Here is a 27,859-nt window from a genome sequence, read left to right as displayed (position 1 = left end):
TTGCATCCTTTGGCAAGGAGTGCCAACTATCAGCTCTGCTTGAATTGCTTCCTTTGATTTATTCTGAGTGTGGCTCCTGACGGCCTCATTTGATGAACCCTTATTATTGTTCTGTAGATCTCCTTAATTTCTCCTTCAAGCATCTTTCTTTTTCTTTTCCAGACAAAAGACTCCACTTTGCTTAGTTAGTCATTTCTTTATATGAGCCATTTTTCTTACATTTAATCACTTTTATTGCCTTTTCTTGAATCCCGTCCATCGTCTCTCTATCTTTCCTGGAGATAAAGGGATTGAGGATTCAAGATGTAAGTGAACCCAGATTTGCTTCAGTGGTGTATTAATATTCTCTTTGGCTTGACCCATGGTAATTATTAATATTTTATTGGCTTATTCCACCACTACTGAGCAATGAACTGGTATTTCATAGAACTATTATAATCCAAATATCTTATTCCTGAGTGAGCCCAGAGACCATAATTTTATACGTGAAGTTCAGAACATTTTTTCTTCCATGAACATTACCTCACATTTGGCTGTATTAAGTTTAATTTGCTCATTTATTGCTCATTCACTTAGTTTCATTGCATCTTTCTGCAGGCCCTTGCTCTCACTACCCTGAATACCATGGTGTCGCCTGCAAACTGTGCTTCCTCACTGCTTGCCACCTTTCCCAGGTTGTCTGTGATTCGGTTGAGTAGTGAATGTTCTCACCCATACACATGGAAAAAAACAAAAAGCCTTCTCCTCATTGCCTTGATTGAACAGATTCAAGGTTTACAGGACTCCTCTGGAGATACTGTGTCATAGCTAGATGCCTGTTGTGTCATAAATCAGATGAAATTGTTGCATTGCAACCTGGAACATAGCTTTGAGGTTGGGCCATAGGTGTTTGATGAAGCATTAGGGTTATTGAATTCACTGGAAAGCTATCATCAAGGCCTTCAACCGACATTGAAAGCTACTGCAGGATGGGGTTGACTTACAGCATCATGAACCAAGGTGAAGGCAGATGGCTGTGCTCTGAGCCAGCTGGAGCCTGCTAAGCTTCACGCTTAGCCCCATACTGAGTGAATTACTGCAGTCCAACCTGGAGGTGTCAGGTTGGTGAGTTCCTGCATCCAGGTTTTTGTAGGGAAAGGAAAGCTGGAGGTAGAAAGAGGGCTTTGGAGGCTGATGTTTCCCTGTGATCCGAGTTTACCAAGAAGATGGGACCTCCCTCTTCACCTTCCTCAAAGAGAACAGCTTCACACTTTGTTGCAGCAGATCTATTATTTGCTCTCAAAAAGAAATAGCATAGAAAAACCTGTGCAGGACATCAAAAAGACTCATATTTAAATCTTCACTTCAATCATTTAAAGCAGAAAAGGTCATAAAATTTCTCTACTAGTTAGGCAGAAACATGGCCCAGCTTGCTGCAGCTGAGTTGCCATTGCCTCCTGAGTTTGTGGCATGGCAAAGGCACTGTCCTAGATGAGTTTTCACACATATTTGTCATACGTGTTTATAATCCACAGTTACTGCAGACTTGACCCCTTGACTAAACCGGTAGAGGTGAGCCAGGCTCCCTTTTCTTGTGGGTTCCATGAGGCCAGCATGCATTTTGCCTCATACAAGAATAATCTGCCTGTTTTCCTCCCCAGACTCCTCAGCTCCCATCTTTGCAAGCTGGGCTGGCCCAAACAAAGCATAAGGGACTCATGGCTTAGATCTGCTCTTTAAGCCTTTCTTGTCAGCTTTTGGCTTTATTCACTAAATTTTATGCTCTATTTTCACACCACTGTCTTTGTAAGCTAGCCCTTCCAGGATGACTTTTTCCTACCATCTCCAGTCACCTTCACCCCTGAAACTCCCCTAAGAGAACAATCCTGGGACCTAGTGTTTTTCCACGTAACATTTCAGCTTTTGAAAAACAGCATGTTTTGCTGAAATCTCATTTTGGAAAAAAATGTTCCAACAGTCTCCATTCCTCAGCTCTCTTCGGCTCTTATTCCCAAATGGTAGAAGAAAACTAGGAAGGAAGTGAGGGGAAAATGTGGGTGTAGGAGAACATCCTGTTCTGCACAAATACCCTGGTGTGTTGTCAGATGGATGCTCTGCTTTAAATAGAAGAGGTCTCATGCTTGCAAAGGCCAAAATAATAAATTCTCAGGAATCAGAAAAGATGTAAGTAATGATTTAATAAAGTGGACTTACTGCACTGAAGAATCAGATAAGTCAGAACTTGCATTATCACACGTGGTCTCGAGTTCATGTGTACTTATAATGCACATGCATACATGCATACATGTGCAGAGGTTTTGGGAATAATCCCTGGGGAACTCAGTGAAATTCTGTTTCTTGTTTATTGTAGTTGAGAGGCTATTTCTATAAAAGAGGTCATATGGGGTAAGTAAGTTGAAGTGAGAGTTACATGAATGCCAATGGGATAGATTCAGAGCTCCCCAAGCTTCGGTTTATTGAAGAAGTTCTTCTGCTTAGATCTGGTTTTGTGACTCTAATTTCCACTTTTTGCAAGGGGTTGAGTGAAATTACTTTCTGCTCTCTGGTCACCTTTGTTTTTTACCATCAGTATATTTGTACCACAGCCACACCAACTGTTTCAGTTATCACTAGAACAAGGAGAGAATTTTTTCTCATCTTCTGCACATTTTCTGTATTTTAGAACTTTTCATATTGTTCTTTGCTTTGAATCTGAAATTGTATTGCAATTTGAAGGAAAATTTGAAAGAGAAATACCCCATGACACAAAATACCTTGCAGTCTAAGAGTTAGGAAAATTCCACAGGGCTTATTTCAGCGAAGCGACTTTTTACATCAACAGTATTTTCCCCAAAACTCTGACTATTTCTGAAGACAGTTAATATTGATCAGTGGGAAAATTGCTACGCTGAATATTGCAACTGCAAGAATCTAAGAGCTGGTATATGTCTTATATCTGTCATTTATTGTTGTGATAATGGAAGTCCAGGCCATGTAAAGCTGAGCCTGAGTGAGAACCCATCAACCCATTCATCCTCCTTGCTGTCGCTGGTGGCACACGTGGTGGTTTTAGTGCCAGGTGTTTCTTGAGCAGGCATCAGGGAAGTCTTTATGTGTTCCCTTGAGCCGTTTGCTTGTGCCTGACACCAGTTTTGAAATGATCTTGAAATTCATCTTTGTAAAGACAAAAATGAGCCTGTGTTGGAGTCAAAAAGGCTGTCACATGGACGCTGCATTCTGACCCTGGAAGATGTCTCCTGTTGTTTATTTCTATGGTCAATACAATGCAGCTACTGGGACTGTCAAGGGACACAAGTGACGTGGTTGCCCCATGTTATTACACAAAGGGATCCTGCAGAAAAGGATCTTTAATTTCATATTTCAGTACTTAACACATGGCCTTTGTGCAGTCAATGGGGTGGGAGGGATCAAGGGATCACATGTTTGGTTCCAGTAAAGTTCTTGTTGTGGTCAGACTGGTTGGACAGTGGTATCAGTTAGTTAGAAGCAGACAAACACATGATTCAATCCTGATGGACCTTTGTTGGCTCATACTGTCACAGCCTGAACACTGCTTGCTGTGGACCAGAGATGGAGACCTGCAAAAGGTCAGTCAAGCATCCTTGTACCCAGTCTGCTCTAGTAGAAACTGTAGCTTCCTAGGATCTTTGATCTCTGGCCTCACTATAAGAGGCCATGTGTACCACAGGAGAGGAAGACTTACCAGCAGGCAGGTCTTCTGCAAATGCTTCCTAGAGAGCGGAGCATGTGAAATCCTGTCTGCAGTGGTACCCACATGGCCTCTTACAGTGGTGAGAATGCATGCTAGCTCACTCACCAGAACACTGCATTATGGTTCCTTGAGTTTTGGCCACCTTCAGTGTAATAACCTCCAAATATGTTTCCTCGGGGTTTGATCCACGCTCATTAGAACACCCCTCTACTCAGGGTAGTGAAGGCAGACACTTTTTCAAAGCTTTAATGAAAGGCCAGTAAGTGGATGATGAACAATCTTTCTCCGCAGTAGACAAGCTTCCTGTGCTGGTTGTATTTCTGGAGCAGCTAACTTATTATCTGATGCAGGGCCTTGCGTGAATGAATGAGAGTTGGTCCATCCGGAAAATGAATTACATGCCCTTCTTTGCTATTGAACCTATCCATCATATCATGTCCCAGATGGTCTATCATGTTGTCTAGTAAAACTCGGCCATCAGAGGCAGCTCCTGTTCGGATGCTGATGGTAGGTGTCTAAAAATGTGATTTCAGCTATAACTCTGAGAACGTTTAGTTGGAATTTATGACTAGAAGTCCCTCTAAGCTCCATCAACTCTGTCCATCTCACACCTTTATAAATAATACTGGTCTTCAGTTTCTGAATCCTTTAGGGCAGCCTCGTGTTTTTTTCCACTGCCTGGAATACATCACATGCAAGATTTCACTCAGTTTTCAAACTGTGTGAGTACATATTAAATAAATAGAACGAGTTTGGCTGAATAACGTGGACATCATGGAAGGCATTTTGGTGAACTTGGCACTGTCCAGGATGCAACAGACTTCACCAGCACCCCTTTATACCATGACTTTCAGTATTTCTCCTTTTTGTGCCTCAGTTTCCTTTCTATTTGGTTCCCAGCTAGCGTTAACCAAATTCTTTGAAGAATCCTCATTGGGTTTAGCTTCAGTTGGATCGGGTCTATCAATACCTTGCCACTACATGTGGTGCTGTTAGAGCTACAAACAAATAGTGCTATGCAAGAAAAAATGTCACCTTTTCTCCATTGACTTAAGTAGGAACAGATGTGCAGAGGAACAGCAAGCACTTAGGATCATGCTTTAAACTTCCCATAAATGCAATAAAAGGAAGGGTTTAGCCCCAAGAAGTGCTTAGCATCCTGTACAGGGATGCTGAAGGGGTTGAGTGGTGGGAAGACATTTCAGAGGGAGTGCAGGGTGTTTGCAGAGATAAACCCTGTAGGATTATTTGAGGTTATTCCCCTTTGTACATAACCTCAGCAGTCACCACTGTAGTCCAGTGCTTTGGGGAGTGGGTAAGGGAATCTATTAATATACTTAGGAAAAAATTAGTATCCAAACAACTTTTGTTTCCTTGTTTTTTACACGTCTGTGCTCTCCTCTATCACTAGCTACAGTACAGAGCCTGGTATGCTCTGACAAAGAGCTATTGATGGTGTGCTTGTGTGAATTGGCCCAGCACTGGTCACAGCCAACTTCTGTGGGACCTGCTGCCCCTGTTTTACAATACACTCCAGTGTGTTGAGCCATTTGTGAAAGGTCAGAAATGAACAGAGAAATGGACTAGAGTCAAAAACAAGTAGTCCTATAAATATCAGTCATAGTCAAAGGCAGTTTATTCCATTCCTTCCCTCTCTCTCCCTCTGTGTGTGTCTCTCCCTCCCTCTGTTGTGGTTTCCCAGATGTAACTCCATGTTTCTGACTGGGGAGCTCTGAAAGGAAAGCAGCACGCGCAGTGCAGCGTCTGCTCCCATCTTGCACACATGGAATGATCCTCAGTCCCGCAAGCAGGACTGACAGCCAGCACAGAGTCCAGGCGTCATCTGGACTCAGATGTTGAGTTCTGATTCCTCGGGTTTTCTTTAGCTGTGAGAAGCTCCTTTGCTACGGTTTGAGAACCAGCTTTGGCCACAGACGGTTTGGATTGGGGGCTCTTCTCTGTCCAGAGCTAACATTTGACTTCACAATGACTTTAGCAGCTAAATTAGAGGATATTGAAGTGACGCTGGAGCACCTACTAATGGATGTGTTCGTAAGTAAGCTACAATTTCTTATTTAAAGTGAGATGCTAATAATCTACAAGGCAGAGTACAAACTTAATGGTGTATCCAAGTGTTGCATTGACTTAATTCCTTTACATCTCCTGTTAAACTGTGTGTCCAGCACTACCAATGTGTTCTAGTATAGCTAAGGCATCTACTGCAAGTGGTAATATGAAAAACTGGAACAGTGTGATTCCAGGGCAGCGTACATTCTACACTGGCTTTGTGTATCATCTATAATTATTTTGAAGTATTTTAAAGGAGGAGAAATTTGGTCATTTTGAGAAATAACTTTGTCAAAGAAGTGCATTGACAGAGATTTAAACTGCATTGCTTAGCATCAAGAGTCCTTGGCTTTAGGACTTTGACATTCGTTAGATTACAGTCTTTTACCGCTTTGACTTCTGGGTTAGTTTTGTAAGAGATAGAGGAACAAAAAAAAAACTAGTCATGTTTTCAATAAAATCAGGTTTATTCCTCCTAGATATATCAAACACTGTGTTAATCTGTAATTGCTTCCTTCAAATCATCAAAGCTCAGTGAAGCAACATACGATTTGCTTCTGCACATCTGAGATATGAATCAGTCTCATCATCTCTATTTAAAAGTTTCTTAAAAATATCAAAACATTTCAAAACATATTCCTGCTTTTTCCAGCATAACTTGATGGGTTTTGCCTAAAGGTCAGAGATATCCATGTTTGGGAAGTTTTTTGGGTGGTGTGGGGAAGACAATGAGGGATTGCCAGATCATTTATCTTCTTCAAAGAAAAAGCCATGTCAAGGTGATTTGCACTGTCTGAATTCAGGCTATAGGAAATAAGATGGCAAGTGCCATTCTCAATTTTCAAGAGAGACTTTGGCATCTCTTAAATAAAATGCTTTGAATTTCAGAGTCTAGTGATGAGGAATCTTAGACATCAACCACAAAAGTCAAAAACAGGAGATCTTGCCAGCTTCCTAGCCTGTGGTCCAGTTCCTTAGGTGTCCATCTGTGCTGTGAAATGGATTCAAGTCTCCCTGCAATGACATCTCTTTCCTCAGCATTTTGGGGAGTGCCCTGTCACCTTTCCCACAGGTTGTTAAGATAAGGGATAGAGGAAAACAGTTGGAGGCTGCTCTATCAAAGCCTCTATTTAAGGAATGAAATGTTGAAATAATTTTTGGGTTGTGAGATTTGAACAAACCTAATGATTATTTGTCACACTGGGTTCAGCTCCTTTCCCTGCCTCTGAGTACCATGAGCACTAGAGAAACTTCCTAAGGGTTTAAATCCCCATGAGAAGCAAAGATGCAACATCTGCATCTCATGACCACAGCACACTGTGAAGGTTACTCGGCGTGGGAAGAGACCAGTGCTTTCTTTGGACTATTTGCAGTTGCTGTAGGATAAACTTGGCACCACAATCTCTCTTGGTATGTTTGTAGCTTAGCATAATTTACTGAGCTGAGTGCTTGACACCTGGGAGACTAAAAGCTCCCATGTGCAGGTGTCATTAACAGTCAGTCATTAAAGGCATTTAGTTGCAGGGTAGCTCCAAGCAGTATCTCTGAGACTGCCAAGATCTAGAAAGCCAGGGTTGACTGATTTGATTGAGGCTGAAGAGTCCTACTTGTGTCTGATTGTGTTTGAAGGGCATGAAAAGTCTCTTGCCCTGCTGGGAACCACCCAGCCCTGTAAGACAGGCCATAGCACAGCATTTCTTCTTGGCTCTTTGTGTCCCACCGTGAGCAGTGGTTTGGAGCTGTGTCTAAGCTTTGCCTAATCATATGTCCACCCCTTGATTCCATTCCAAGTGTCTTTTTCATGGCTTTTGCATTTGGGTTGGGGTGGTTTTTGCAGAGTGTGACAGTAGACAGAATAAATATGTCCTAATTCTCTAGAGGTTCTGGTGACTTCAGTTTGTTAAACCAATGGAGCTGTTCTCAGGTTGTGTTTGGAACTGGCCCCTCAAATGTTTGATTCCAGAAACCCAGCTGGAACATTGCAATCACAGCTGAAACTGTGGTGCAGGGACATGTCAATGCAGTGCCATGCTGTGCCATGCTGGAGCCCCATCTGGCTCTCAAGAGCTGGTGTGTCTGTGCAGCATTGTGCACGGGCACACTGTAATAGTGTCACTGCTTCACCCCTTTGTCCCTCTGCAGAGGCTGGGACTCTAAGACTGGGTAGCATGTCCAGGCTTCATGTCTCGCTTTGACCATCAAGGACTGTGAATCTAAATTAGGCTCTATGCAAATAAGTCTTTCCTGATGAGCAAATGTGTTTTCAGCAAAGTGGGCTCTTCTGAACACTGCCTAGGAATTATGGCAGGAAGAATTTTGGATAATCTAGCCCAAATATTCCAAATGCAGAATCCTTTTTTCTGACACTATCAGGCACAATGTTCAGGCTTTACTCATCACCTTGCCTTGTGGCTGTGTTTGATCTTAAACCACCTCCCCATTAAGTAATGCTGAAAATAATCTCTCCTACAGGATACAGAAAAGTAAACATGAAATTCAGTATGAAGGAAGGGTAAAACGTAAATCTCTGGCTGTTACAGATCATTCTAGCAGCCAGGTTTATCTGAGGTCATTAATCCATTACCAAGTGTTTTGTTGTTACCAGCCAACCTTGTACTTGGGTGAAAAGCATGGGACCAGACCAGCAGGGCTGAATGGGGGCTGCCAGGTAACAGGACTCGTATGGGAACGATCTCTGTCTGTTCCGTGCCATGCATCTTCATCCAGGTCACGATTATTGCTGAAGGAGTGAAGCCATCTGTCACCATAATGCTCCCCTTCCAGTTCTTCGGTGCCCTTCACTGCTCTAAACCAGGTGATTACCTATAAACTTTGGAAATTGTGGTCTATGGAGCCTTGACTTGTCTTTTTCTTCCTTTGAAGAAGCCTAGTTTTAATGCTTCTTGGACTGGAGGGACAGTAACTCATTCCCAGACCAGTGGACCCTGACAAAGCCCACTTCAACAGCTTGTACCCAGCCAGCAAGCCCATTCTTTTACATTGTAGAAAGGTTATAGTAGACAGCGCATGAGAAGTAACCACCAGTTTCTAAAAGAAACTGAGACCTAGCTCAGCTCAGACTAATCCAGGAATGAAGACTGAAGAAAGACTATGGGACTGTGCCATTTCTAATAGTTTTATAGCTAAGTTGTCCTGCAGGAACTCACCTGGAGCGTGTTCAGCAGAGTTTCACAGGGATGATTGCAAGCCTTGACAGCAGGTATGTTTAACATGTCCTTTGGAAAGCTAATCTTACACCGGAACACTCTTTAACAGACCAGAGAATCACATCTACATGGCATGAACTGCCACTTCCTTCCAGGACATGGTGTACGCACAGCATTGTCATCCTGCTATCGGAGAAGCAGCTGTTGCTGCACTGACACTTCCTTTCCCCCGTTACCCAAGGCCATTGGAAAGCTTTGCTGGGCTCTACGAGGCGAGATAAAAGGGAGGCCTCCAATGTGACATTTCATAATTAGCTGTCATCACCGACGGGCTGCCACTGAGTTGCTTGATGAGCAGGGACTTGGCTGCCTCGAGGCATCTGGACAGGGATGCAGGGGACAAAGCAGGGAGGCAGCACAGGGACAAGCTCAGCAGGTCCCTCAGCTCTGCTAAGGGGAAAAGGAAGTCCGGATAAGAAACACGTGCTCTGAATCCTTGTTTTTCTGCTTGCAAAAAGCATCCCTGAGCCAAAGCCTCCTTGCCTCCAGACACGCTAATTATTCTTGTGCCGTCTGTGAAAGGAAGCCTTTGAGGTACACTTCAGGACCAACCTCACTGCCGTCCAAGCCTTGCCTTTGGCACAGCTAGAGTGAGCCTCATGATACACCATGTCTAGCATTCCTGGGGCATGGATGTATGGGAGGGTTTGAGAGTGAGGTAGGCTGCAAGGCATGTCCCACTGAGGGATGCTTTTCCTTGCATTAGGGATGTGGTTTTAAATGTGGAAGAAACAGACTCTCAAGCAAAGAGGCAAAAGGATTATAATCTTAGTGGAAAAGTGGGCCTGAAGTAATCAAGCACCAGCTGACTTCACAAAAGGTACTGATTTCTGCAGGCAGGAGTGATGGATCTGTAGTGGTATCCCAGGAGAGAAAGAGAGACCTAGATGAAGTCTTTAAACCATGAACACTATATCCCAGGCCCACTCCAAATAACACCTGGGAAACAACAAGCAATTTATCTCCAGGGGTTTGTGGGGTCTTAGACACCATCCAACACAACCAAGCCTGCCAAATCCACAGTACACTCCATTGCTGCTTCTACATTCCTGCAGACAAGTATTTCCACAGCAGGCTCCTCATCCTTCCTTTCACCACATTGCACAGATAAATTTATACATATGCATGTATGTGTGTGTATATATATAGAAAACATATAATATATATGATTTTTAAAATATTATTTTTAAAGTATGTGTATATACATATATATACACATATATATACATATGCATATAGGAGACTATCTGATGAAAGTTACATTCATGAGGGCTTCCTGGCATGAGGAGGGGCTGTGGTTGCTTCGCCCTGGGTGGGTTTAGCAATCCAGATTTGCTATGGTCCAGCCATACCCATCATCCTGAGAAACAGCTGCTCTTCTCCCTCCCCATGTTGTCAAGTCCTGGCAGAGTTAATACCAAAATAGCAAGGACATGAAACTTAATCTCTGTTGCTAATACCATAACAGTCAGAGGAAGTCAGAGGAAATTACCTGGGATGCTGCAAGTATTCTGGCTCATTCTTCTGCCAGCATTCTTCATACCAGGAATTAAGGTCTGAGTCAAACTCCCATATCCAGCCAGACATAAAGCTGGATATTTGAAGGAATAGAAATCCAACCCTAACACTAAAGAGTTCAAAATGAGAGCCAGGTCCCTTGGGCTTTGGTGACAAAGGAGTCCAGACTCCCTAGGAGATCTTGGCAATGGGTATAGCACCATGAGGTGGACAAAGCCACCATGTCCTAATAAGGGTCTGGAGTGGTGGCTACTAATGTCCACATGTTCCAGCTCCTAAAACCAAACTGCAAATAGAGGGGCATTATACAGCTCTTATTAATAATAGAAAAATATCAGCAAAAGCAGCAGTGATCTCCTGGGGCATTAAGCCATTTGAGCAGCACTCTCCTCTATCTTCCCACTTAAGAAGGAATAGAAATCTGAGCCCTGAAATCCAACTTTTCTGATTCTTTCTCTACAGATTATAATACTCTGCCACAATCACAGAATAATCCAACCATCAATGTGTGGGGCACAGATCTCCAGTGCCAAGGATGAAGAGTGCTTTGGATCTAGTCTTAGCAAGCTCTGGCATAGATGGGCTTTATATTTGTCCATTTTTTGAGCACTTACTTACTTACACCATTAACCTTTTTATTTTCTTATGCCATCAACACTGGTAAACAGTAGCCATTCTCATAAGTGAATCTGCAGAAAGGAGGGGTGCAGAAAGGTGGATGTGATGAACTTGCTTCAACCACCATTGCACAGCGAGCGGTGCACGCAGCAGTCTCCATCCCTGCCATAATAAAACAGACATTCTTGCAGTTACTATCAACTCCTGGAGTCTGTGTTACATTTTTCTTAATAACCATTGCAATAATCAGACATTATCAACATGTAAAGAGATCCATTAACCTCTCTAGTGGCAATAAATTGTGTGGCTTTGCCAGGCTGCCAGGACTTATTAATGGAAAAGCAAGCAGCAAGTTCATGCTTGGAGCAGTCACAAATCATGCATAATGCAAAAACATGGGTGCTAACCTCACCCTCTGCAGCGTAATGGGTAATCCCATGTGTTTATTTATCAGTGAAATCAGTTCTTTGAAGCAGCTCTTAATAAGTTTCTCTCTGGCAACAGCAGCATCCTCCAGTTTATGCTCAGCATCCAGTTTGCAAGTGATTTAAAGTTTCATCCTCCACCACTGGTGTCAGCCTGAGTTTTGCCAGGTAAGCAGAAACAGGCCCTTTGACCTGCCCTAAAAACTGAGGTTGCTCAGCATGATTGTGCCATTAAAGAGATCCAAACAGGTAGCTGTTTGTCAGGTTTTGTTTCAACACTTCTGAAAATGAGAAAATAAAAGCTATATGGAACTGGGTGATCTTGCGGTCCTTTCCAACCCCAAAAATTCTGTGATTCTATGTACCAAGTCTTTCCAATGAATGACCTGCTGATGATGCCTCAGGCATCAGCTGACATTAGGAACATACAGGCAAATGCAAGAACAGAGCAAGTACATAGTCAGAGTCCCCACAGTTATCTTCCAACCACAAGTTGTTTGCATTCAGGGGTTTCGTGACCCAGAATTGGTGTCTTTGAATTTAGCAGCTCACAGTAGATGTTCTTTCATTAATTTGTTGAGTCATTGTTTGAACCCACCCCAGGGACACAAGTTTCCAGGCACAGCTGCCATGAAGAGTCCTGGAGCAGAAGAAAAGCCATAGTGTTGTGCTGCAGCCCTGCATTCAGTGCCATCAACTGCAGATAACTCCTTGCTCCCATGAGAGTCGGGTCATGCTGTTGACCCTCAGAAAGCCTCTGTGGAACAGAAGAGCTTTGTGGAGCGTTTTAGGCTTGCTCTCCCATGCTGAACAATGCACAGAAAGTAGATGGTGAAAATGAAGAGCTGAGAGTACTAATGCCAACAGGGATGTTATAACAAGGACAAGGTAAAGAAGTACAGCTACCAAGGGACACAGCAGAACTTCTGATAGCTGGAGAGGAAGGGCAAGAGTGGCCGGTTATCAAGCTTATTTTATAATCAGCGTGGAGACATAGACACTTTCAGGTATCATTTACCCCCCAGTAAAGTAGGCAGCTGAAGCACATCTCGTTTCTTAAACCTTCCAAGTGCCCATTTCTCTTCATTGATGACAAAAGGAGTCCGGATGACAAGCTCACGCAAAAGCAACCAAAGTTTGGAGAGGCAAATGCCACTCCAGATGTCTCCTACAACGGCAGTAGGGTGATACTACAGCTCAGCAGACACAGGAGAGCTAAAGGAATAAAATAAAGACTGATAGGAATTACAGGGAGAGACTCCAAGGCTGAAGATCCAGAGTCAGACACACTTTTCACTTTTCTCAATCTGTCCATATAAATCCATAAGAACATAACCAAATTTGGTTTGTATTTTGCCAGTGTTAGCAGTTTCTCTTTCAACTGTGCAAATGCAGTTTTCTTCCCACTCATAGGAAAGCCATCATTATTGCATGCCTGTGAAACCTCAACTGCAAAACAAAATTTGCCTGAAAAGCTCTTTACCGGGTCTGGCAAGGCTTAAAAACCCTCCTAACATCTCTCAGGGGTCTTCTACCTCCCTCCTTTCTTTAGGGACATGTTGGCCTCTCTTCTATTCATGTGTCTTAGAGCAACATAAACTCTCTCCTTCCCTCACATAGACGCATATGCTTTCCCACTAGATATTAAAATTAATCAAAGCAAAGCATAACAGGGATGAAGTTTTAAAAGGGAGAACATTACACAGAACAAAGAAGCATTTATCTTCCCAGTGTTTGACATAGTCCATATGTCACATATCCTGTTTAAGGCTTAAGGCTGAGTACCTTCCATGCCATGCTGAGCAAACCTTTTCTTCAGGAGCTGAAGCCAATCAGCAGTGCTAAGCACTACACAGGAACAGCCCACTCACGTTGTAGACTTGATACTGAGATGCACCAAGTATTTGAGTGCTTCTTGCAGTCACAGGGATTAGTCTTTAGACCAGAGCCCTGATAGAAATAGTGCGCAGTCATACCCCAGCTGACTGCATGACTGCTATTGTATGCATCACATCCAGCCTCCACTACACATCCACTATGTGGGAATGTGGTGCTGTTGCCAAATATCTCCTCTTTTGTTTATATAAGCCCTGGAAGTCAGAGGTGGCCTCTGTGATCCCTTCATGATGTTTACAGGGGCGTCTCCAGGGCAATGGGGTCAGGCGAGTTCCCTCCCTCATTAATTACTGTCTCCCCGAGCTATGTGGGAAAAGAGGAGACCTACCAGCACACTAAAACACAAGGCAAATGTTGTTCCATCTAGCAAAGGCCCTAGTTGCTATCTGCTGCTGTTCTTCTGGGCAGGGTTTTCCAGGAGCCTGTCTGCCTGAATGCACGGAGGCTTGGATGCTTTCTGCAGCAAGGACCATACACGGGATGGAGGGTGAGTGGGACAACTGGAGGCTGTATCTGCAGAGTCTGCTTGGTGGCAGTAGGGGAAAAGGAAGTTGCTCTGTCCTCTTTCCTGAAGATATTTTCTGGCATGTCTAGATCTGTGTCATGACTTTCATCTACGTTCGTACCATGACTTTCACTAGAGGCTGTGCCGAGAACTTGCTGACTTGGTGGACATACCAGCTGATGGGTCTTTGCAATTGGCTGGGTGCAGGCTCAGCAGGAAACCCAAGGCTGAGTACAAAAAGCAACAGATGAACAGCTATGTGAATATTTCATAGAATTACAGAATGGTTTGGGTTGGAAAGGATCTTAGAGGTTGTCTTGTTCTAACCCCCTGCCATGGGCAGGGACACCTTCCACTAGAGCAGGTTGCTCCAAGCTCTGTCCAATCTGGCCTTGAGCACTGCCAGGGATGCAGCAGCCACAGCTTCTCCAGGCAACCTCTGCCAGTGTCTCAGCACCCTAATGTCTTCCTAATGTCTAAACTCAATCTCCACTCCATCAGGTTAAAACCATTCCCCTTTGTCATGTCAGTAAAGGCCCTTGTCAAAAGCCCATCTCCAGATTTCTTGTCAGCCCCTTTAGGCACTGGAACTGCTCTAAGGTCTCACCTTAAGTAGCCTTCTCTTCTCCAGGCTGAACCAACCCAGCTCTCTCAGCCTGGATCCAGAGTAGAGCTGCTCCAGCCCTCACAGCATCTTTGTGGCCTCCTCTGGACTCTCTCAAGCAGGTCCACATCCCTCCCGTGTTGTTAGCCCCAGAGCTGAATGCAGGACTGCAGGTGGAGTAGCAGTGGATGGGGAAATTTATGAATGTGTAACATTACATTCTGAGTTAACCTACAGCAGTCTGCATCAGATATGAATTTCTCCGAGTCCAGAAGTGCTTGATCCTGGTTTTCTGTTTAGGCTTATGCTACTCAGACCTACTAACATGTCTGTGAACTGCAGGTGGTTAGACAAACACTGCAAAGTCATCACAGGAGCCTAAATTCCCAGTTGACTTCATCAGTACAAGTGATGGACATGCTTCACATGCCTTCGAACACCACACTGATGCCTGCATAACCCAGAGCATCAAAACAGAGTAAAACAAAGCAAGAACCCCTGATCAAGTGTTGGGCTGACGTTCATATTCAGCCTGGACTGCTGCACCCAGCAAAGGCACTCACATGCACTTCTTGCCCAGAGGAGACAGGGAGGTGACAGTCTCCATGGCCCCCAGATGTGACATAGCCTTGTCACATATAGAGAAGCCCCTGGGCTTTCTGTGGCTGGGGACCATGAATGATCACTCTCACCCAAGCAAGCTGCTGGGTTATTGCCAGCTCTGATGGAAAAGGCTTGTACAAGAATGGAACTCCATTCCATGTGTTTTCCCCATCCCTCCCCAGGCTACACTGATCATAACATCTCTTTGTAAAACAACATGTAAGACTGGAAAATTGTTTGGTTTTGTTTTTACTTTAAGGCAAGCTAGATCTGCAATGACAACCTGTGCTTACCTTTTACTCCCAACAAGGCAGTTTCCTTTACAGTCTGATTCTGGGTACAATAAAACATAAGTTAAGTCACTGTAGGGACTGCAATCCAAAAGCACTGGCCTGTTCTCCTTGTCTTCCTATTGCTTTGCCATGCCCTAACAAATCAGCTAGGGAGGATTTCTTACAGTGGAAAGTAAGAAATTCCACCAAGATTAATAGGAGCTGCTAAAGAGCTCAACTGCAAGTGGTTTACTTACCAGGACTCCAGGGAAGAATTTGGCTTTGCTATTGATTGAAACCATAGATATCATCCAAGATGGAAAATACTGTCAGGAGCTGCAAGTTATCCTTGTTCTCCTCTCATTGTGTTTCCATACTCATGGAGTACAGAACTTGAGTTTTTCTGGGTGACTTTTCAGTTTTACAAAATCATGTCTTATTTATAGCTCAGAAGGATACCACATGCCACATTGCAGTCTGAGCCACTGGTGTCACCGGTTTCCACTCACTGATCTCCGCTGGGCATACACTGACTTGAAACTTGACTCCTCCGTTGCAAATATAAGACACAGTTTTCAGCAGTAAATGATTTCTTTCTCTTTTTCATTAAAGACCAGAAAAGAAATTCTAGTCTAAATAGCAATCTATTGGAATGTACTTTCTTCTGATGCATTGTTACCGCAAACCACTGTTCCTGGCAGCCTGCTATTAGTACTGAAAAGCATCCCTTGCTTTAAAGAGTTTTGTCTTTCAGCAGTTAGTAAATACGGCATGACTCTTTTGAGGGTCTGTGATGGAGAGGCCAAGATGTTCCCTTAGAGTAGTTTGACTTTTATTTCCTACTGTGCTCTTTGGTCGGAGTCTGCCTCTGCAGGCAATGAGTTGAATGAAGCCTCAGTGATGAGTCTGTTCATCTTAATCTGCATCTGCAGTCAGCTACACAATACAGGGGGCTCTCCCTAGGGATATTCAGAATTTGATGGGCTGAAGTACCCTTGGTCGTGCCTACATCTGGTACAAACACCTAAACTTCTTCTCTGGGAGCAACTAGAAAGACTTTCATGAGAGCATGATTTGCACTGTCTACCCTATAGGCAATTTGTCAAATAAACCCTAATAGATTGCCCCTTACGCTTGCCCACCAGTGTGCCTTGAGCAACTCTAAAAATTAGAAAACAACATCTTATACTTCAGGATGGTTTTCACAGTTCTGATGATTACAATTTGGCTTTCTGTCCCCGGGTTCATACCTCCTGTAGTGCTTCACACTGGTACCACTAGACGGTCCGTCTCTAATACCATAGCTTGACTGCTTGTAGACACAGGTGGAGATGTGTGTTATGGCTCTTTGTCCCCTCTAGTGGATGAAGTCCTACCTACGAGGCTGGACTTGTATTCTATGAGCTGGACCTGCAGAAGACCTTGCTTGCAGGAATATGGGAAAGGGCTCTGGCATTTTCCCGCCCCAGGGCTTCCGATCGGGTGAGCAGGGAGATCTTTGCTACTCTGCTCTCGTGTGAAGCACTCACCTCTGAGGTCGTGACTCAGACATGACTCAGTTCTTATTCAAGCACAGCTCCCATCAAGGCAGGCTGCGCCCGCCTTCACCCTCCTTCTCCACCAGTAGATCCCCAGTGGCACTGCTGATATAGGTGAGGTTTCCCCGTGGAAATGCCAGCTTGAGAAACAGGTAGGCAAGCTGTGAGATGGCAGGGGGGCATTAGCAATTGTAAAAAAACCCTGCAAGAAGCACAGACCCTAACTGAACCTATTCCACATAAAGAACCTATATAGGTCAGTCATGCTTAAGATATTTCCATCTTTTCCTGCCTCTCTCACTCTCTTTGGCAAGAGACATATGGAACTAATTATGAACAAAGGCCGATTGTTTTAATATTTAGAGTTTTCCACATCAAGCTGCTGGGTTTTTTTTCTTTGGCTGGTTTTAATGCATGTTCATATGCTGAGCAGATACAGAGTTTTTCTTCTTTATTTGAAACGGCTGCTTTAATGTCATGTCCTTAACACCTTCATCCTGGCTTTTGGACTAGGATCAAAACAAAACATTTTTGGTTCTGCATTAAAATGAGAACAATACACAGAGAAAAGGATTGGCCCCACGGCTCAGCAGATTTTGCTCTCCCAGTTAGACTGCTCTAAGGAAAGGAGTGTGGGCCAACATCTTTTCCATTTGGCTAAGCGAATTCAGGATACTGCTATGGAGTTGATGCATTGAGAAGCTCAGACTTTGGATACATTCATTCCAAACTGCATCTGGACCAGTACCTGTAACTGAGAATGGACATGAATACAACACCCAAAACAAATATTTACAAAAGCAGAGAATTATACCTGGACATATACAGGACATATGGACATATTACACCTGAAGTCCTGGTGTTGCAGGAAGTCTGTGGGAAGGGGAAAGAAAGTCTTTTTCTCATTTCCAAAACACTTGTGTACAATTTATAGTATAAATATAGGTTCAAAGTTGTGTTCCAGACAAAGAAAATATCATTGTCTATGAGTCTCTAAAGTGGTTTCATAAGAGAAAAAAGAAGTGGATGTTGAGACTGGCTTTGTGAAGGCAATGCTTCACAATTATAGACTCTGATATAAGTGCACGTAGAAGCTGTAGGCATCACCCAGCAGGCTTTCACTGATACGTATGTGAGTGGTGATGTCTGTTCTTTGTACTTATGCATGCATTGCTCTGTGCCATAAAGACCACATAGCCTGAATCAGTGAGCGCTCGCGTTCCGCTGAGCAGCCGGAGGATCTGTTCTAACCATGTGCTCTGGGGTACGTGTTTCCCAACATTTAGGAGAGAGGAATATCTGAACATAGGATTTAACATTAATCTCTGCACCAGATGGTGATACACCAGATATTCTTTTTAAGGTGAACATGTGATCTACTGTACAGCAAACCAGAGGGGTCTGCAGTCACATGGCAAAATGTATAATAACTCTGATAGAGCTTTGATTAGACAACTGACCTGGTTACCATCTGTAGCAACAAGAAGCAAGCTTGACATTTTTGGAACATTTTCCCCAGAAGCTTAATTCTTCCACCTCTGTGGCACAGCAATCCTGCTGAGCAAACTACACCGAGAAACAGAAGGAAGCTAAAGATACGCTGCTCGAAGCATGTTGTTAAGGTTACAAGGCTTGGGTTTTCCTGTCTTTTTTTTCCTTTTCCCCTTTCCCCCCCCCCTTCTCTCAAACAAGCCACATCTTGACTCATACAGTCTGATGTGAAACCCCACTCAGCTATTTGATAGTTGGGAAATCTAGATGAGACTGTAAGTTATTTCAAAGGAAGCCTGTGTGTGCTGTGAACTCTCTCTCACATACACGCTCACACACGCACCAGAGTTAGCTCTGGACTATGGTAATACAGGCAGCTGTGACTCCGGGTAGGACCCGAAGACTCTTATTCAAAATACCATATGGATCACTGAGGAGACGCAGTGTGGAAAGGGTAAGCCATGATTTCTTTGTCCTGAATGCATGCCCAGAGGATGAGGAGGGGACCATTTGATAGCAGTTGTCTGCCCCGTTAGGAGTCTGAGTTAATAGGGGTTATGTCATGGTGGACAAATTATTATTGGTGTATGACATGGTGTGAAAAAATTACTATTGGTGTATGGCACGGTGTGGAAAAATTACTGCTGGTAGGATCTGTATGATGAATGTGAATTAATACTAGTCAGACCCTCTGAGATAACTTAGAGTAGAAATTGGTACCAGCAGGAACAGTAAGATAACATGCAGCAATTAAAACTAGTTATAGGCTCTGTGATAAGGCTTGGAGGTAATAATTTCTGAAAAAGATAATTCCTAATATCCAATACTCATTGAGAAAGGGTGATGGCAGCACTGACCTGTGGAGTGAGGACTGAATAATAGTAATGTCAAATAGTTACAGGCAGTGGAAAGCTCAGGGTGATGTGGAAGGGCTCTCTGAGGGAACACAGAGGCAGATGCCCACTAATGTCTGTCCCAGCTGAGACATACACCTAGCTGTGCTTGCACAATGCAATATGGGCTCTACAGTGCGCAAAGCATTGGTCTGCACGGTGCCAGCCAATGTGACACTGTGGGACTGTCAGTCCCTCGTTAGCTGAGGTGACGCTGTTGCTTCCTTGTCATAGCAGGCATAGCAGGGGGATTCAGAGGTGCTGAAATTATGTCATTAACTCCCTGGAAACACATTGCTTTAGCAGCAGCACCCAGGTGACCAAAGGGGATCCCGTCTCTTTGCAGTACTGACAGGCAGGCAAAGAGGTGATGTTTGGGACACAAGTCCCAGCTCAGAGGGTGATGCACACTGCAAAGCGCTCTGCAGCTTGCACACCCCTTCTGCTTGTGACTATGATATCCCTGTGCTCAGCATGGAATGGATATGAGCGGCACTCTCACAGCCCCTATGGGCTATACCTCTGTGTGTATAGGTAGGGTGGGCAAGGGGTGTTGCACCCACTGCTGCATGCCTGGTGGCACATGTAGAAGTTCTACAAGCCCAGAGCAGTTCAGAGTTTCTCCATACAGGATGGAGCAAAACCTTTGCTCAAGGCATCTCTTTTGCTGAACAGCAGGTTTCTGGCAGCTGAAACAACCTGTGAATTTACTTTGACTCTGTTGCATGTGTCATTCAAATAAAAACAAAATCTCTTTTTGGACATTTCAAACTTTTTTTTTTTTTTTTACTTTATTTTTTCTTTCAATCAGTGCAATTTAATTTGGATAAATGCCTTCGTTTTTTTTAATGGATATGAAGAAAATCCTCCAAAATTAAATGCAGGTCGGAAACTGTTTCTGTTAAACACAAAGCCTTTTTTCCTTGTTGTTTGCTTTTCTTCCAACTCCATTTGGCAGAAGGGAAAGCAGAATAACTTCATGTCAACCTGGAACATATTTTCTTTGCCTTTCCAGTCCATCAAGTAAATCAAAGATAATCAATTATTCACACAGCTTTGGTCTGCCATTGTTTGATGGTTGGTTGTTGCTTTGGAAGGCAGTCAGAAATGGCCCTCCTGGTAAATTTAAGCTTTGAGTTTCAAGATGCTGCTGCCAGGGGCAGGTTTTATTGTGTCCCATATACAGTGCCCAGCACCGTTATAACACAGGACAGTGTTCCCCTCTCCACAGAGGCACTGTGTTTACTAAGCCCCATCACAGGGGTCTATGACAGCAGCTGCTATTGCAAGTGTGGGGAGGCAAAGACTGGTGTCTCCTTCAAAGGTAGCTTCCTGCAAGGTGGCAGATGATGTTTTGGACAGAACAAGCTCTCTGTGGCTTCTGTGGGGCCACCATCCTCTGCTGCTGTTGGCCACAGCGAGCCCCTGCCCATCTGGAAGGGCTCGTGCTTTCCCGCAGACTACCTGAGGCTGATAAGCTAGAGACAAGTGATATAACAGTGTGGAAAATGGGAGAGCACTCTTCTCCATGCCCACACACATCCCCTTTGCAAACTTGCTATCCCTACCTGAGCAACAGCTGCACAAGTCTTTTCTTTCCTGTGTGTATTAGTCCATGTGATGGAGAGGGTAAAAAACAACAATACTCTCACAGGGGGTTTCCAGGAGGTAACCCCAATGTGGGGAGAAAGGGAGAGTATGAAGATACCTGCAGAAGGTGTTGGAGAAGGTCAGTGTTTATGCAGGAGGAAACAACAGATACAAGGATGACCAGAACTGCAGGGGACTTGGCCGTGTGTACACACTTAACAGCCCTGCATACAGCCCAAGTCACCAGCTGCTGTCAGGGGGGTTCTGTTGTTTTATTTTCACTCACATCCACAGTTTATTTCTCTCCTTCCCACTTCTTGACCTAAGGCTGGGGTGGTTTAAGCTTCTTGTCAGGCAAATGCTAGAGCCTTGCTATGATGGCTGCCAGAGGATTTGGTAGGATGGTTTTTGCAGCTGGCTTTTTTTTTGTCCTAAATCTCTTATCTTTGCTGTTATTCTCTGCTTCATCATAGAGCTGCCCTATCAGGCACCTGGCCCATGAGGTTGTAGGGAAACTGGCTGAAGCATGCATCATGGTCCCTCTTCTAGAGTCCCCACCAGCTAGAGGTGGCAGGGCAGGTCCCTTGCAATTGGGGTCCTGAAGATAGACAGAACTTGTGTTTCTAAGCACAGAGTCCCACTGCAGGAATGAAAGACCCCAAAATATGGTCCCTAGTGAACAAGTTTTATGTGTAAAGTCTGAGATGTGAGAGATCTGTGCAATGCATGGCATGCATCCAGCAGAAGAAATGGTTTTGCAAAGGCTTTTAGAAGTCCAAATAAAAAATTGAAGCGCTAAATATTAGTTGCTATGGCACAGAGAACACCAGACATGTCCATTAAGTCAGAATTCAGCTTTGTGCCATGGGACACACCAGCAAACGGTGTCAGGTCTGAGAGATGCGTTCAGTTCATCTAAGCCGATACTGAAGTCTATGAGACATCTCCACTCTGGCCAGCACCTTGGGCTGCTTTTGGGGTCGCTGCAGAGGTAGTCACCATACTCTGCAGGAGTAGCAGAAGTGATCTCCTCAACCCCAGCCAGCTTTCTTTTAGCTATTATACAGAGGGACCCCTTGGTCAGAAAAGCCCACCCCCCGCAAACCAAGAGACATGAACCCCATCCCTAGCACAGTATTTCTCAACACAAAGCCCTCCCCATCAGACCTTCCTTCTCTGGATCTCCTTTTCCCACCAGTAAACAGGCACATTAAATGCGTAGTCCTTTCTCTCTTTGCATTATTAATGTGAGTTGGTTTATGCCTGAGAGCTATCTTTATTATATCCATGTGCTACGGATGTGTGAGAAGAAGATGAATAGTCTTGCTAATGTCTAACAAATGCTTAGCACCATTCAGTGATCTCTTTCTGCTGTTGCAAGGCACTGGTAAAGAAGAACACATATTTACTCCTTCTCTCAAGACCTCACTGGCTATTTTCCAGCCATGGGAATGTTTCTTACCACAAACACAAGGCATTGCTTTTTTGGAGTAAAAAAGCCGAGGGAAAACATGAGGCTTTCTTGCATTAAAAAAGAACAAGTCTGCCCTCCCTTCTGCCTTCAAGGCTCAAAGGATGGTACTACAGATGCTGTATAGAAAGGAAGGCCACCTCCAGACTAAATGAAATGCTGTAAGAAACAAATTAAGCTGGGAGAGATATGGCTGGAAAAGCCATTTTAAATTAGGTCTTGCAGTTTGCAACCCAGCTTTAGGTCCCAGCTCTCAGTTACAGTAAATTAAAGGCCCTGTGCCCAGTTATGTCAGTGGATGCTTGCAGCTCAGTAGGATTTTAGCCCAGATTGCTTTTCTATTTCTTATGCCTTCAAGAAGATAAACTAAGATTAAAAATGCAGCCAGAGCTCCAAGCCAGAACTCCACTGTCCATTACGCAAGTGTAAATATGCACCGGCATGGAGCTGGAACTCGTATTTACCTATGACACTTCCCCTCAGGATGGTTATCCATGAACACTCATTCATATCATGACTTTAAAACACACCAGGCAGAGATAAATCTGTAAATGGATATTTATTGCCGTAGAAAACAGATGGCAGAAGACAAAGATCCCATGCTCTTATCCCAAGCTGCAAACATGTTAAGAATGCGGCAGGAAACGTCATTCCTCCTATAAATAAATTTCTCTTGAGTAGAGAGAGCCCAGGGCTGAGGAAAAAAGCCAGTCTTTCTGCTCTGCAGGCCAAGTCTGAGGCAGGTTTTCCCACGCTATTCTGCAGCTTATAGTGACCTTTGCTTTTGTCAAGGAGAAGGTTGCCTTCAAGCAAATCCTGCAAAAGAGTTTGGGTACGTCTTGCTGTCGCACAAACCTAGCAGGGTTTTTACTAGTCTGAGTTATTGATTTTCTACCAGACAAAGCATAAATCAGCATTTGCCTTGTTATTAATCATTTTTTCTAGCATGGATTGAAGAGGAATGTGGTTGGAAACCTCTCACACCAAAGACTGCAGTGCAGGGTCTAACGGGGCGGAACGAGGCAGGCCTTGCGGCGTTCACGGTGGAGTGGTCCTCATTTGTTAAAGCCTCTCGTGCGAGCCTCTGTGCTCAGGCTCTCACTCTGACACCACAACAAAGCGAGTGCTTCAGGGGAAGTTGATCTTTCCAGTTCATGCTATTTACTTGCAAACTCTACACCGGCACTCAGGTCCTGAAGACCTCTGCTTAGCACCTGCAGTGATATTTTTTGGGACAAGCCTTTTACCTTGACAGCATCACTGTCAATCTGATACACTGCTGAAGTGACATTTACTCAGAGAGTGTGGATAACAAAGAGCAGTAGACACGCTGAGAAAGTTGAGGCTGTTCAGGCTGGAGAAGAGAAGGCTGCGCGGAGACCTCATAGCAGCCTTCCAGTATCTGAAGGGGGCCTATAAGGATGCTGGAGAGGGACTCTTCATTAGGGAATGTAGTGATAGGACAAGGGATGATGGATTTAAACAGGGGAAGTTTAGATTGGACATAAGGAAGAAGTTCTTTACTGTGAGGGTGGTGAGGTACTGGAAGAGTCTTCCCAAAGAAGTGGCAAATGCTCCATCCCTGGCAGTGTTCAGGGCCAGGTTGGACAGAGCTTTAGGTGACATGCTTTAGTGTGAGGTGTCCACTCCCACGGCAGGGGGTTGGAAATGAATGATCTTAATGTCCTTCCCAAGCCAAACCATTCCATGATTCTGTGTTTGCGTATAGAATTTGTCCAAGACAGAGCAGAAACCCTGAAGCAAGGAACTCCTGTTGTCTTAGCTTTTTTTCTGGAACTTACTCAAGTTGCAAGGTGATGAAAAAAATACACAAACTTAAAGCAGTGGACAAGTAAAGCAGCATTTTGCAAAACACTTTATTTGCAATGAATTATTCACCAGCCTTATAGACAAATAATTGTTATCATTAAAAGAAGAATGGGACGATAAGCTTAAGTAGAAAAACCTTTACCTGTTTAATGCTCTGATATAATCACTTGTGACTACTGAAACATCAATTTTATCTACTTCATCTGAGCTTTATCTTTTCTGACCTGTTCACAGGTATTTTGGTGAAATTGTTTTAATTTGAACTCTGCCTAGACAGATAAATGCTCGGTGCACCCTCTTGGGTGTCTGGAAGTTGTAATATTTTGTGACACTTCTAAAAGGTGTAACAAATGAGAATAGACTTTCCTGTGAAACAGATCAGGAGCTGTGCCAGACTTTATCCCCCCAAAATGCATTCAGGTTAACAGTGCAGGAGATGAGAGCACGGCAGAGACTAATGGATAGTGACTGGTGAACTCCACAGAGTTCAGAGCCAGGATACTGCTCAAATTGGCTTTCAAATGGTTGAAGCTTAACTGAATTATCAGAAGCTCTCAAGGCCTGGAGACCTCATGAGCAGAGGCTCTGCTGTGAAATTTCCAGTGCTTCAGATTCTTATTTTGATCAGAAAATGAAAAGCTTTATTCATTACAGTTTGGCATTTGTTGCTTTCACGTTGGCCAGACCCTGGAATAGCAATGATAGGCCGGGTGGCAGAGCAAGAGCAAGCCAGAGGACAGAGGCTAGGAGCCAGAAATGAGCCAAAGGTAAAGAGGAAGAGGGGTCATGTGAATCCAGCTGTAAAGCTCTGGAGAGGATACAAAGGCTCCTGTAGTTCATGGACCCTTTTTGTCTTCCAGCTAGTAAGCCTGATCAAAAGGCTTTCTCAGGCAGCTAGTACCATGTCTGGATCATACCCCCACCAGCACCCCAAAGCTCAAGAGATATGATGGTGTAGTACCAGAGTAGCTTGTCTGGAGGTAGTGCTCTATAGTCCAAAAGGCAAGAGCTTAGCACCCCTACAAGGAGCTACCTGGAAGGGCAGAGACCGTGTTTCATGCAAACTCGGCAAGTGATAGATAATGAAAATTGGTAGCTTGGGTATTTGAAATGTCTTCCAAGCTTCCCACCCTGAACACCTAGTTCTAACTCAGCTCCTAGCCAAGACTTATTCCTGAAAGGGCTTGCACATGCCTTCAGCTGGGTTTTAAAGTCCAGGCATAGAAAGCCTCTAGACTTTGTCAATTCAGGATCCATACAAGGGACTTCTTACATGTTACTTCAACAGTTTCCTGAACTAACAGCATTTTCAGACATAAAGAGCAAAGTGTAAAACATGCCTTTATTTATTTCTTAATTTCTTGATTAATCTTTTCATCCATTTAGATCAGGACACTATAAATATATGGGGGAAAAGTAAAAACAACACCATAAAAAAACCACCAAAAGAAGTGGTAAATGCTCCATCCCTGGCAGTGCTCAAGGCCAGGTTGGACAGTCTTGGGTGATATGATTTAGTGTGAGGTGTCCCAGCCCACTGGATGGTCTAAAGGTCCCTTCCAACCCAGGCTGTTCTATGATTCTATGAAAACAGTGGATGAGCAGCAAACTTAGCCTTCTCAGAGGCTTTTCCATTTTCACTCTTGAGATGTCTTTGGTCCACCCCAGGCCACCAACACAAGTCTGGTTTGACAGCAGTTCAGAAAGCTGGATTTAGATTTCAAACACGCTTCCAAACTTTGTGCCTGAGCTTAGCTTATTTCCTGGTGAAGTATATATTATCCTCATTGTCTCAGTCATTTCTAATGGCTTCAAAGAAACAGTGACTTTTCATCTTACCAGCAGATGGATAGGAGTTATTCTTCTGCTTTTATTTTTCTTGTTGGGACCAAAGTATCAAACTCTCCAAATTAAACAGGCAAAGCTCGCAATTAGTCTCCACTTCCCAAAGATACCACATGAAAAGCTTTTGAAAAGATAATGGGCTGCAAATGATGCCATTTAGTCACCGCACACACTCTACAATCCAGCTGTACTTCTGGAATATATTTAGAAGGTGCAATTAGGGTTGTGCATGTTTTGGAATAAGTGAGCAAGTTTCTTAACTGAGGTTGAAATTCACGTTAGTTTCCAGCACTACCTCTAGAAAAGCCACCAAGCCTTGATGGGGTGGGACTGTGGACATCTATTTTCTCTTCAGGTTTTGCATCATCATCTATTAGGTAAATTCCATGTGAAACAGTAGCTAAGGACCAATTACCTGCAATTAATGTTGATGCACTAAATATCTTCCCTTTAGAAATCTATGTGCAGAACAAGAACCATTTCACTACTTTACCATTTTAGTTCAGAATAGAAATCACTGCAAGAGTGAACCAAACCAGCCTTAACTCAAAAGTTTCTGCCAAAAGGAGTTTCTACTCTGCCAATTCCCAGCAGAAAGTGATGGCACGAGATGTGTTTTGGCAAAACACATCTAAGAGAGGTTAAAGGTAGATTTTGCTCCTGCTAGTGTGCATTTCCCATGTCAGCTGTCTTCTAGTACCTTCAGCCAGCCTACATTTACAAGTTTGTCATGCAACTGTAGTAATTTTTACTGCCATTTTAAGCTTCTTCAATAGTCAAAGAAGAAAAAGTGATGTGTGTGACAACTCATCCTAACATCTTCAAAGATAATATAGGATGGGATGAATTGTCCTCTGTGTTGACATCCACATTCCATTAACTGTAGAGGGAACAAAGGCACTTCCAGTTAGAGGAGATAAACACCTCTGCCATACCTGCTCTGCATGCTTGCTCCTGTATACCAGATCCAGATGAGGCACCCAGACTAGCCCAGCTCAGATGTGAACATCCCCACAACAGAGGTCTGACCCCCATGACTGTGTGCTCACTTAGCTCTGCACATGGCCCTATGAATCTCTGGTTTATCAGTCCAGGATTTGTCCTGGGAAGTCCTCCACTACCACCTCTGACAGCTGTGCGACCTGTAAGGGAAGTTGTCTGTCCTTGGAGGCCCATCATTCATTGCAGCATAGATACCATCTGATATCCAACGTAATATGTACCTCTTTTCAGTTTCTCTGCATTATACCTGCATTTGCCGCATCTGAAGTAGATGCTGAGATCTGGCTGGGTAACAACACTGTGAGATGGTATGGGGAAGAGCTCAGGGTCAGTGTACCCATCTGACCAGTGTGATTCATGAGAAATTATCACTTTTCAGAGAGGAGAATGCCCATATCCTTTTCCTACTCTACAGCACTCCAAAAACCTCTCCAACATCTTGCTTGTATTAATCCTTTTGCTGTACATTAGGTAACCACAGTATGTCTCTAACTACCAGGCTTGTTCTGCATGGGTTGTAATACTATCCACTATGCTATGGAACATCTTAGGAACCTGAATGAGATGGAAACAAGTGGCTTTCTGCTTTTCAAACTTCCCTTAATCAAACCTAATGCACCAGCAGACAGCAGGGAGGATGGGGAGCAAGGTTAAAACCCCACAGGTAGTTTGTCTTCATTAAAGGTCCAGATTTTCACAGAAACCCAAGAAAAGTGAGTTGCAAAGTTTTCACAGTCACTCCTTTCCTCAGA

General features: G+C 43.9%; 1 protein-coding gene across 3 annotated transcripts in view; it reads left to right on the top strand.

Moving 5' to 3' along the window:
• Positions 1 to 27,859, top strand: part of FRMD4A (FERM domain containing 4A) — a 380,055-nt gene that overhangs the window by 152,523 nt on the left and 199,673 nt on the right. The window contains exon 1 of one of the 3 annotated variants that reach the window (XM_061467214.1): positions 5,423 to 5,764. The exons of the other annotated variants lie outside the window; for them this stretch is intronic. Within the exon in view, the coding sequence (XP_061323198.1) occupies positions 5,699 to 5,764 (66 nt within the window). The 5' untranslated portion in view covers positions 5,423 to 5,698. Of the gene's footprint in view, positions 1 to 5,422; positions 5,765 to 27,859 lie in introns of those variants that run through there. 3 annotated transcript variants of the gene reach the window in all.

This window comes from Pezoporus flaviventris, unplaced genomic scaffold (genome assembly GCF_033815535.1).
Source record: "Pezoporus flaviventris isolate CSIRO_AGI_PZ_B2104156 unplaced genomic scaffold, CSIRO_AGI_Pfla_v1 ptg000045l, whole genome shotgun sequence".
Classification (NCBI taxonomy): Eukaryota; Metazoa; Chordata; class Aves; order Psittaciformes; family Psittacidae; genus Pezoporus; species Pezoporus flaviventris.
This window is presented reverse-complemented; position numbering and strand designations above follow the sequence as displayed.